This window comes from Prosopis cineraria, unplaced genomic scaffold (assembly GCF_029017545.1).
Source record: "Prosopis cineraria cultivar Desert tree isolate PC_DT_omini unplaced genomic scaffold, ASM2901754v1 PC385, whole genome shotgun sequence".
Lineage (NCBI taxonomy): Eukaryota > Viridiplantae > Streptophyta > Magnoliopsida > Fabales > Fabaceae > Prosopis > Prosopis cineraria.
The window spans coordinates 34,519-47,569 of NW_026555712.1; the positions used below are offsets into that span (position 1 = coordinate 34,519).

General features: G+C 32.0%; 1 protein-coding gene across 1 annotated transcript; it reads right to left on the reverse strand.

Moving 5' to 3' along the window:
- Positions 1-733: 733 nt before the first annotated feature.
- Positions 734-5,882, reverse strand: LOC129296681 (agamous-like MADS-box protein AGL21). The gene is made up of 5 exons (XM_054935266.1): positions 5,812-5,882; positions 5,481-5,672; positions 1,712-1,793; positions 1,021-1,082; positions 734-839 (listed from the first exon to the last, which is right to left on the reverse strand). Exons 2-5 carry the CDS (start codon positions 5,660-5,662, stop codon positions 734-736), a joined length of 432 nt encoding a protein of 143 aa, XP_054791241.1. The 5' UTR covers positions 5,663-5,672; positions 5,812-5,882.
- Positions 5,883-13,051: the final 7,169 nt, after the last annotated feature.

Here is a 13,051-nt window from a genome sequence, read left to right on the forward strand (position 1 = left end):
AGAAGATCAAGGAAAAAAAAAAGGAGGACAATATTGGAATAAGGGCTTTCTTCTCAAAATCTCTCCACATGTAAAGAAAAAATGTGAGGAAAAAGTGGTGGGACTCACTCTTTATTTTCTTCCCAACTTTTCCTTCCTTTCAATTTTCCCTTCTCAACCAAATAGGGAAAAATATGTTTTCTTTCCTGTTTTCTCCTCTAGTTTTCTTTTCTCCCATAATTTCTTCTCAACCAAACAGAAGGTCAACTTTTTGATAAATAGCGTAGGCACATAGGTGGTATTGTTATCTTTCCTCCTCTTTCTGGTGTAATTGAGGGCAAATGTTGTTGATTTTATAAGCATATGCGCTTGTGAGGCTGATAAGTTATATGAATGGAAAGATCAATATATAGCTAATTAATGTACATGATCTAATTTGATAAAATGTTTTTATTAGCTCAATTACCTTCTGTAATTCCGCATTTTCTTTGCTAATGACTTCTATCCTTTTATGGAGTTCTACATTTTCTTCACTGATTTGATATCCCTGCAAAAGAATCATTAAATTATAGTTAGAATTTGTGGGAATACGTTTCACACATGCACGGCAAGATCAACAGAAACAGAATTCTTGAATACCTCTTGTTGCAGTTCTTTGATTTTATCCTTCAAAACTTGTTCCTGAGGATAATTTAGTGATCAATTTAAATTCTTGTCCAGTAAAAATGAAGATATGAGTTGCATTTATCATTGATCAAACCTTTTTGATCCGAACGCTTTTTAAACTTATCCCCAGTTGATTTTCCAAACTTCGCAATTCGCTCAAGCCCAAACCGGATAGTTGTTCACCCATCAATTGCCTGCAAATTACGAAAAACTAAATGAGTTGCTTCTGGTATACCAAGTAGTTCAAGTTTCTTAAATTCAGAGGACATAAAAGGAAGAAGGAAGCAATTGCACTTGTAAAGAGATTTTATGATAGTTGAGTGAGTACAGAAGGATTAGTGTGTTGCGCTGTTCAAATATTGCACTTGTAATAACCTGTGGCTTTCTTGCAAGCGTTGCAGTTGCTGCCTCAAGACTGTTGCTTCTGTCTGCCAAAACTAGCAAATGGAAAAACAGATATCATAAAATATATATTTATATATATAGCTTCAAATATTATTTATGTCCAATGAAGAGTAATGCAATTGTGAGGAAGAAGGCATGAATTCTAAATATGAGTTCCTTCTAGCCATTGGATTTACAGTGCATTTATACATCGGCCAGATAATAAAAATAATTTCCAATTTTCTTTTAGTGGAGAAAATCACTGCCTTAATTTTCTTTACATGCACATAGGGAATTTCTCTTAGAAAATATCTTTTAAGAAATTAATAATGGAGTTTCTAATGGAAACCTAAATAGAGAGAAATTCCAGAAGAACAAAGAGGGAAAATTAGAGAGAATTTCTCTTGTTTTTTTTTTTTAATGTTCTCTCTCATAATTATTCCGAGAGAAATTTTCTATTTTGTTGTAGTGATTTTCCTTTTAATCCTTCACTCCCATGTATTGATCTCTCTTTCTGTAATGTAATCTTATTGCTTGGTGATATAATGAAAACGAAAAGCAACGGAAGTGGGAACTTTAATTTGAAGCACTGTAGTTGAGTGTACTATAGCATGCCATGAACATAATTATATGAAGAAAACCTCAAAAATATCATGATGAATTATGGTATTTGATCTTGTACCTTAACTTCTGAAACAGGATCTATAAGCTGAAAATGTTGTTCTTCGATTTGTTCATTGTAGCGGTCAATAATAGATTTCACACTGCAATAAGCAGAGAGGATTATTTAATCATTAAGATGAAAATGAATGCATGTCGTAGAATCTTTGCACGCATCATTGTTGTGAAAATTAAAAGAATAAATATTTATCATGAATTTTAAAGAGTAAACTTGACTTTTGAATACTGACCAATGCAGAGAACATTATTACAAGGTAAGCTCTCTCTCTCTCCCCCCCTCTTCCCACCTTCCCTCTCTCCTCTGTCCCTTTTCAGATATATGTGTTTAACTCTTATATTCGCATGCTATTTAGAACGTTTAGAGAGATTATTTGATAATTTTTCTGTTGATTCATCATATATTGAAGCAATAATAATGCACACGGGTAGTTTTTGAATGGATCATTATTGCCGTGTTTTCAGAATATACTCTTTTCCGTCCTTTTTATAAAACACTTGCAAGAAAAAAGTTTTGGGAGAATGATGAGTCCTAAAATAAGGAATTTATGACAGTTAGGTCCCCAATAAAATTTTCTGAAAAATCAACTGCAAATATTGATTTAGACATTTTTAAATTTAAAAGTTTCAATTACAACTAAGATATTTAAATTTCAAATATAAATTTTAGTATATGCAATTGCAATTCCTATTTGCAGCTATCTGAATCAATATTTGCAATTTATTTTTTCAGAAAATTTTGTTTGAAACCTAACTATCATCAATCATTGTTTCCGACTTCACTGTTATTCTCCCAAATTCTCTCCTTTTTACAAGACACATATGAGATAATCATTACTCCTTCGATTTTATTAATAGGACAGAGACAAAGAGTATTTGTTTTGCTCTTATTTATAGGGCAACTCTATGTTTTTTTAACTCTATCTTTATCCTTTTTTACCTATTAAATACTGGAAAAATTATTAAATATTGAAGTATTTTATTTTAATATATAGTTAATAGGGCTAACATTAGAAACATACTAATTTTTAGATAAATTTAGCTTCCTTGATTTCAGTAAACATGTTGAAAATAATTTGACTTATAAGTACTAATGGAAGGATCGTACATATTTTCCACATTACCCTTATTTAACGTCTCAAGGCAGGTTTCCATATCATCATCATCATCATCATCATCATCATCATCATCATCATCATCATCATAAAGATCATTTATTAAGGGGTGATTATCACAATCACCGTAGAGGGATAGATTTCATTAATAAGTTCGTGAGCTTTCATATTTTAATTTGGTCATTATATAGATTTGAGGGGTGAGTTTACAGTTTGGGGCTTAAATAGGGGAAGATAGAGGCAATGGGATGCTAGGGCTTCGTGGTTCTAAATATATTTCAATTCTGATTGATAGTTTCTCCTTGCTTTCTCATCCTTTTCATGTATATCTTATTTGTGAAATATTTTTCGTTGTGCATAGTTTGTATTTTCGTTTGGATAGTTTCTCTCTTTCTCTTTTAGGAGAATAAGATATTATCCTGTTTTTAAGAATGATATATTTAAGTTAGGGTTAAGATAGAGTTAGAGTTCTACTCCCTCAATCCATTTCTACATATACAACGGAAAATAATTGTATCACACAATTAAAAAAAATTAGTTAACTATAAAAATTATGTTTGAAAAAAAAAAAATGGACTAAAATACCATGTATTTAATCAAAACAAGGCAACATTAATTATTTATCAGGAATGATCAAAATTATGAGTTTATGAGGGGTGATTTAGAAAAACTGTAATAAATACTTATTGAGATATATATGCAATTTTCTTATGAAAAACAAAACAATAAGTGATAATTTCTCTTGTATATAGAAACAGAGGGAGTATAACTACAATTTATTCATTTGCCTGATCTTTGATTAATTGAATAAAGATTTCTGAATTTTTCTATGCATCTCCTTAATTCTCTCCCCTTCTCCCTCCTTTCTCTTCTCTCTCCCCTTCCTCCTTCCTCTTCACATCAGCCCTAATGCCAAAGTACTATTGTAGAACAAAGGAGGGAAAATGGGTTTGGATTTTTCCCCATTGTTTTTTCCCTTTATTATTTCTCCACTGCAAATCAGAACCGTTTTAAATTAAATATGTACTTTAAAAATTACTGAATCTAAATCATCAAATTTAATTTAACCGTTTAGATTTGTAGTGATTCCTTCTCTATGAAGGAGGAAAGCTAACTCCAGGAAAATGTGTGGGTTGGGGGGGGGGGAGAGTGAGTTGAGGAGGGAGAACAAGAAGGAAAAAAAGGGATATAGTATGCACTACTCAAGCAAAAATCAAACATTTTGTTCAATTCATCAAAAGGCCTAACAAGATAAGAAGGAAAAAAAAAACTAGTCTCATTTATGGAGGGCTAATCATAATTCAAAAATATAAAGTAGCCTAAGCAAATTGTAATCATTAAATAAAAAATTTGATCTACTAATTTAAAAGATTGAATTTATTCAAAAGAAATCTCCATCCAAATCTAGTTCAAAAACAATCCTATTAAAACAAGAGACTAAATATTGTTGATCCTATATTCCATTACATAGTCTCGCCATTGACTAGGTTTAAAGTACTAATAACTCAGACCTCCTTAAGAAAAGTTTTTGTATGGAGCAAGTACACCACATTATTGATGCTTTGTGCAATAAAATTGCACTAGTTTAATCAAATAAAATCTAATATGTCATTATTTTTAATAATATTATTTTTCGAATAGAGTGCCTCTTTATTTTTTGTCTTGTCTCTCTCTATTATTATTAATAGTAGAATCAACTTATATTTACAAGTATCTAATATGGCATGTTTTTATTGGACAAAGTATGAATGACATGGTGTATCAAGTCTATACAAGAATTGTCCCCACGTTCCATTATATTGTTCATATGCACTCCACAATCAGTAAAATCCTTATATCATTTTTTAAGACCAACTTAACATACGCCGTATATAGTTATTTATATGTATGTATGTATGTGAATGCATGCATAAATGCGTTTTAATGTTCTCTTGCTTGTTTGTGCATATCTATGAATTTCTCCATGTAAAAGTTCATCACGGAGTGCGGTTCAGTTCAGCCAGAAGATTTGAAATCTTTCATTTATAATGTTACATATATACTATTTCATGCACAGCTTTTTAAAGTTTTATTTAGAGTCGAAGCTAAAAGCTAGCTTTTATTAGCTCCCATTATTAAGTACTGTGACCCACAGTCAAAAGAACTGAGGTGGGGGAAAAAAAAACAGGAGGGAAACAAGAATTAATTAAAGATCATCATCAGCTAGCAGAAGGAGGAGTTTCTGATATTTCTACCACGCCCTGTATATATATATATATATATATCAAATCTATAGGGAAGCATGTAAGAGAAGAAAAAATAGCCAGACATACAATCTAAATCATATCAATTTGCAAGCTTGCAGATACTGATCTTTTCACCCACTCTCTCTCTCAATACACACACCCGCACACACAAGTGAGAAGATATAAGAAAACATGTTAATTTCTTCTAGGACCAACAACAACTTCACAGCATTGGACAGAATATCATCACATTTTATCTTTGGCAGAAAAAGAACCCAGAAAAGAAGAAGATCTAAAGGCATATTTCTCAGATCAACGAAGAGATCAGAAGCACAGTGAAAATTATATAAATGATGTAATAGCTTCTGATAATGCAAAGAAAAGAGTGAAAAAGATATTAAACTGGTTGTGAACTCAATAAGAAGTAAGGAACCTGGAGCTTCCATATTCATAGAGCTTGCCAGAGCTGGAGAAGACGATAACTCCAACTTGTGCGTCGCAGAGGATCGAAAGCTCCCTAGCTTTCTTGAGCAATCCACTTTTTCTCTTTGAGAAAGTCACTTGCCTGCTCGTTGAATTGTCAATCCTCTTAATCGCAATCCTTGCTCTCCCCATCTCTCTGTGGCTTCTCGGATCAGCAGCCACACAAAAATCAGCAATAAAGCAGAAACTATTCATCAATGGAACTCTTAAACAAAACCATACATATTACTAAAAGATCAATAAAATAAAAACATATACATGCTAGAGAAGCTTAAACTTACAGAATAATTGCAGGAGTAAGAAGACGATGACGAAGAAGATCGAAGAAGAAGGCAGGCTTATTTGGGCGAAGGTCGTGACTAGAGAGGCTTTTGAGGATTGATGTGCTTTGAATACTTTATTCTTGTCAAGCGGTTTTGTTTCGTCTGTCTCGATTCTTATCATTTTGGGGTTATAAATTTTTTTTGGACAATGAAAAACCGCTAGTGGTTTTCTTGCTAAGAATTGGCCTAAACGTTCGAGGGTTCCTTGGGAAGACTGATGGCAAGGGACAGATGTCGATCAGGAAGAGCGAGTGATTGTCGCGTGAAGTATCTGCGAGTAATATTCTCTTTTAAAAAAAATTCTCATTTAATAACTGACCGGCAATTTTAAATTTAAAAAAATTAATCATTTGATCTTTATAGTTTTGACACAATTGCAACTCAGTCTCTCAATTTTGACTCATTATAATTCAGTTTTTGAAGTTTTCATTAGGTTGTTAATCAGTCTTTGAAATTTGCCTCTTGCAATTTAGCCATTGAAGTTTTAATTTTTTAAATATTGATCCCTATCTTTTAAAAAATTATAAAAATTAAAAATATTTAAAAATTTATTACTAATATTTTAAATTATTAAACCCTTTTAATCTTTATAAATATTATAAATATTAAAAGTTTTAACCTTTATAATTTTATTTTTTAAAATATAGGAACTAACATTTAAGAGGTTAAAACTTCAGAGACTAAATTACAAGAGACAAAGTTTAGGGATTAATTTATAATTGAGTCAAAACTTCAGGGACTAAGTTATAACGAGTCAAAGTTGGGGGGATTGAGTTGCAATTGAGTCAAAACTACAAGAACCAAATGATTAATTTTCCTATTAAATTTTTAATAACCCATTTCATTAATAAATACACTTTTCAATAATGAGTAGGGACAAAAATTGGAAAATTAGTGAAAAGGACCTTGTTGAAAGGAAAATTAGTCCTACGGACCAAATACAATTTAAGGACCAAAGGCAATATTTTATTCATTAAAAAATATGTACAAATGATCAAAATCCCCCTCTCTTTAAACTAATGAAATTGAAAAAAAAGCTACCTATTCAAAACATGCACTCCAAACCAGAAGCCTTGCACCACAAGCTAGAAGCTTTGCACCCAACCTAGAAGTCTTGCACCCCCAGCCAGAAGCCTTGCACCCCAGCCAGAAGCCTTACACCCAACCTAGAAGCCTTGTACCCGGCCAGAAGCTTTGCACCTAAGTCAGAAGCTTTGCATCCCCAACCACAATCCTTACATCCCAAGCCAGAAGCCTTGCACCTCAAGCTAGAAACCTTATACCCTTGCACCCTTAGCCAGAAGCCTTATACCTCTAGCAAAAGCCTTACACCTGACCTAGAATAGAAATTATGCCCAAGGATCAAATCAAATTTAAGGACCAAGCCAAATATTTTATTTATAAAGCAATTAGTTTAAATGACCGAAATGGCCCAATGCCTTTAGCTTAGATATTTCCTCACTGCTTATCATGTTGATGGATGATGTCAGAAATCCATTCTTGCTCTTGACCGGTCCACCTTCCATCGTCACTCCTTCCCTTGAAGTTGCCTCTTGCCTTCCTCGCCTTTTGCCTTTGCTCCTTCTTTCACTATCGCTACTCTTTCTCATGCTATCCATTATTCAATCTATACTTGCCATTTCACTCTTTGAATGCCAGATCTACTTATGCTTGGCATTCAAAATTCTGCTACTGCCATTTTGATGCTTCATCCTGCTGTAATTGTTGTCCAAAATTGATACTTTTGATTTGATGCCAATGTTGATACCTAGTATTGTTATTTTTTTACATTTAATTCTCATAGAATGCAATTACTTCATATGGACAAATGCATCATTTTCCATATCTTCCTTTTCAAACATCACTTCTAATAGCAACACAGTTCTATGTATTAATAACCTCCATTTTGTTTTGGAGTGAGGAGTCTCATGTGGTTGGTTTTTATTCCATTTTATCTAGTTTAAGGATTTTGTTTAATATTTTCCTTACTTTTGATCCTTAGGTTGGTTAACAAATGACAAAAGCATTAGAATTCAAAGGTTAATGTAGAGTTGCTCAATAAAAGTAATAACTTCCTTTTTATTTTGTTTTGGGGGGTATATTTCTCATAGGTATGCAATAGAGCATAGATGTGGTGTGGTTGTCAAAGGACCAAATTTGAGTAGAAACATAATAGTAATTGACCCATTAAAGGACCACCACCTACTTTTGAAAGTAGAAGCTTTAGATGATTCTTAAGAAACAAGCCATACTATAGTTGTTGTTAATGAGGTGTCCAAGGAAATAACTAAGATTCTAGTTTCACATCTTGTGAATGCTAAACATATTGCAAAGGGAAGAACATAGCTAATTTAGTCTTTTTAACAGGTTGTGCTATTCAAATTGAAGTCTATTATTTGAAATTTTATCATATTTTGTTCATTTAGTTACCAAACATGAAAGTACTGCTTAATGAAACCAAAATCTGCAATGTGATCCATTTGCATAGTCTGCTACCTTAGAGGAAGTCACGTAAAGTGAATTATTTTTAGGAAATACTTAATAGTATTTAAGACTTGAAAATAATTATGGTGTTGGCTATTCTGGTTGAACTATAGTTGTTGTTCTATACTTTGAAATTATGTTTTTCTATGCTTTTGATTACAAACTTGGTAAAATAATTGGATATTAAAACACATGGTGTTTCATCCCAAATAAAAAAATAGATGTAACATATCCGGAATTGCAATATAATTTATGGATGCTAATGTGCTCATTTACATGTCTTATATATGCATCTATTTTAAATTTCTTTTTATATGTTACTCCATTGGTAAACAGACATGGCTTGTGGCCATGCATGGTAGCTTTAACAAAAATAATTGTTGGCCTAGGCTTATCACTTCCAATTGATATTCTTGAAGCTCTTGGAGCAACTAGAGATTATCGAATGCTGCTAATTTCAAAAGCAAAAGCAATAGCCAAGGCACTCTTAGCTCTGCTGTAGTCTTGCCATCAAGTTTTTGTACCCAAAGAGGATAAACATAAGCAAGCCGATTAAAGGGATATGACTTTGGATTTCTACATATCAAGGTCAAAATTTTATTAGTTTTTGTTTCATTCAATTTGCTTACTTCTAAGTACTTTTCTTTTACACTTCATATCAGCATGAAAATCTCACCATATGTAAAGATGATTTCCCTTTCATTGTTAGCTTTTTCCCAAAATGAGAAGCTAAATTGTGATTATATAGGACTAACATCACAATCTTATGCATGTACTTTAGAAAAATGCTTATGCTTATTGGTTCTACTGCATGTTACTCTTGGAGATTAAAAGCAAAAGATGAATATAAAATGTAGAAGTATGTGCATATGTGTGTAGAAGTGCCATTTTCTATTCATCATGTGTTCATTTTATTTTTGATAAACATAAAATTGAGCTTGGGCTTAATTTTAAATATGTGTTTGATGTGCTTTGATTTCCCCTCATCTTTCCATTCGTTTTCAAATATACGTGTCATGTGGATGTTTAAGTATGTTTCATGTTTAGTAATTCTATGGGTATTGTGTGTTAATGCTTGAATGACCTACTTGTGATGGATATTGACTTTCATTTCAGGCATAATGTTTTTAGTGCTCCGAAGCATAAGGTTTTGTTTAAAGAGGATAAAAAAATAAGTTCAAGTTAATAAGCTTTTACATGCATATCATAAATTAAGTGAGCTACAAGGAAATACTAATCAAGGGATTTCCCTGAAAGATTGAATAAAATTGTGATTGTACTTTAAAGTGTACTTCTGACCATCCTTGTTATTTGTTTTTTTTCTTGTAGAAGGTATGATGTAGTTTAACATGGATATGATATTGTTTTTAACCTCGGCCCCTATGGTATATTTTTTAATATGGGGTGCCCTACGGTCTTTATTTATTATTTTAATTGTACTTGATAGAAAGATAAACCAAATCTAATGGAATTAATGTTCTTTTATTGAAATTGTTGTTCATTCTCACTCTTCACATTTACTTGTTTTTTTGGGACAATTCAATTGTCCTCCTTCTTACTTTGTTCATATGGCTTGCTATACAATAGATACTAATTAAAAAGAAAGAACTTATTGTGAATGTTCCCTTATTGTTTTGTTTTTTTATAGAGTAGGATGTAGTTTAACATGGGTATTATAAAACTTCCAATTCTTAAACACATAATTAGTACATACTTAACCTTAAGGTAGAGCTATCGTGATATTTATAACTAATTTAATAATAAAATATGTCATGAAAAGAAAAGGATCAACCTTGACTATATAAAAACTCAAAGAGGCTAAGTAAAAAAATCCCATAGAGATGAGATCCCATAAATAATTAAATATCAAATTAAGGTCATTTAGCCATTATAAATTAGAGTAAAAACTGATTGGGAAGCATAAAAATAATTAGAGTTGAAAACAAGTCAAAATGAGGTAAAAAGGGTCATTTTTTTCTTAACAGGAGTACTTGGCTATGAGCAAAGAACATTAAGCCACTGCTAACACTTCTAATGAAGCTTTAGCTATAGTCAATTCTCTTTTGGTTGCAGCAAAATGGCCTCGAGAACTCCATTGGCTACAACCAAAAATCTATAAGCCATGGCCAAAGATGTCATGACAATAACTATCATAACAGTTACCCAATCATGAACTTCCGATGCATATAACTTTTGACTTAGATATTTGATTGAGGTGATTCAAGCGCCTATATGTCAAAAATTTTATAATCTAGCTAATGATTTTAGTTTTATGTCAATATGGCATCAAACGAAGAATTTAAAAACTCGGGGACCACAATTTGACATTTTTGCCTCTAAAATGAACAACCAAGTGTTCAAATCTCACACCATAAGCCATTATCTTTCATAAGGGCTTAAACTATACTCAATAAGTTCTAATACACTTGTCTTAATAGTCACAAGTATCAAACAACTCCTGATATAAGAATTGACCACCTAACCACCATAAAGCACATAACGAGGGGTAAAAATGTAATTATTTGCATTCAAACTACATAATCACCCAAAACATGTAAAACTCATTTAACTAGTTAAAATATGATTGTTTAAACTATCTTGACATACTACCATAGTCAGATTAAGGGTTTGGGCCCTACTATGGCCAAGACAATTCAAAAATGACTAAATTCAATGTTTAAGGCTACAAATGTAAGTTAACTTCAAATAAACATAAGTCAATATGAAAGACCTCTAGTTGAAAAATATTATATTCAAATTATATATAAAAGATAAAACTAGAGACATTATAATTAATAACTCATTTTCTAGCTTCAGAGGCCTCCTCTTTGCCCTTAGCTTAATCCTCGCCTATAAACATTAAACTACGAGAGTGAGATAAACATCTTAATAACCAAGTAATTAATCAATCATATTAAAATATGGAAATCACAACAATTAAGCATTTAACATCACAAAAGCCAAACCAACATTATTCACAATGCATCTTTATAATGTGTTTTGTATGATCAAATGCAACTGCCCTATAGGACTCCTTATATCATCTAATTGAATCCATAATCTATTATCTTATATAGGTCTAGCTCATATGATTGGACTAGCCCTGCTCTCCAATTATGAATGGTTACCTGGCCAAAAGCTCCCACACTCACTCTCGAACCATGAATTCCCTCTGCTCAAATTTTGGGCTGTCATAAGTACTCGACTTACACCATCTAATCCAAAACTAGTGATACTGAGCATTGTACCTGACCCATGCTGTGCCTATAGGTTGTTGGTAAGACTAAGCACATATAGTAATGAAGTATGCCAACCACTGTGCACAAACTCAGTGGATGCTATACCACATGGATTTTTTTATCATAATCCCTCTACTATGCTAAGGTAAATTCCCACCCATTATGATCATGCAAGTTCAATCAAAAAATGCAAATATAACTCATGAATATCATAATAACTCATCATCATCATAATTTCTTGAACTTTCATGCTTATCACAGTTTTCACCATATTATAGTTTACAATAGCTCGTTATATAATTAACTTATAGCCAATCCAAGCCTACAATTCATATTTCAAAAGCCAAATAATATTTATATAAACATAATCATCAAGCATTTCATCACAAATGTGCATGCTTACCATATCTCTTCCAACATCATCAATTACGACCACTCATCATGTTAACACATTTATCTCATAGGTAATCTAGGCTTAACATTTATATAAATATAATTATCAAACACTTCATCACAATGAGTCGTCTCATATTTGGGTAATAATTCAAAATCAATATATTCATCTATAAGCTCATTCCAAGCTATCCATAATAATGCTTAAAGTACAAATGCAGACACAATGATATACTATACTTAAATTTTCAGTTATCTTAACTCTTGGTATACTTACCAAGAGTGCCCATGAATATTAAATGGAGCCTCTAATAAGCTCAATAGTACTAACAATGGTCAATCTACAATCAAACACATCAATAGTCATTAATGACTAATTATCTTTAATTAACTCTGATCAAAGCCTAAACTCAAAAATCTCATTGTGGCCATCTACCTATAACTAAATTCATTTTTAGGTTCCATTAGTTTACTTAAACTTTCATTAGTCTAATCAACACCATTAATAACTCATAACCTTCTTAGCTTAACTAATCAGCTTTAGGGTTTACTTCAAACCTCACTTTGAAATCCTAAAACTCCATTAGCACCATAACCTAAAGGTTCTACACTTAAATAAACATCCATTAATCCTATTGAAGTTAGAATTCTAAGCAAAGTCACAACCCATTTTTAGATTCTCAAAGAACTACCCATAAATAGTGATAAAAATGCACAAGAAAGGAAGAAAAAGAGGTTGTAAGCACTTATCCAAGTGATTAGAAGATTTAAATTGACTCAATTAGATGCCCACAACAAACCTTAGTAGAGCCCTTTTCATTCACCTTCGGATTCCCACTTAACTCTCTAACTTTTTGAGCTCAAATGCGAATCTGGAGGCTTCTGATAGACCTATTAGTTGTTCATACATTATCTTTTAATCTGAGTTAACTCTCAAGTTCTAATTTATCCTTAATTAGCCAATTAACCTTAAGTTAAAATTTCAAGGTGATACAGGTATGATGCTGTTCTTACTCCCCATAATATATTCTTTAATTTAGGGTACCAGAACTAGAGGGTGCAAGGATTTTAGCTTAGGGTGT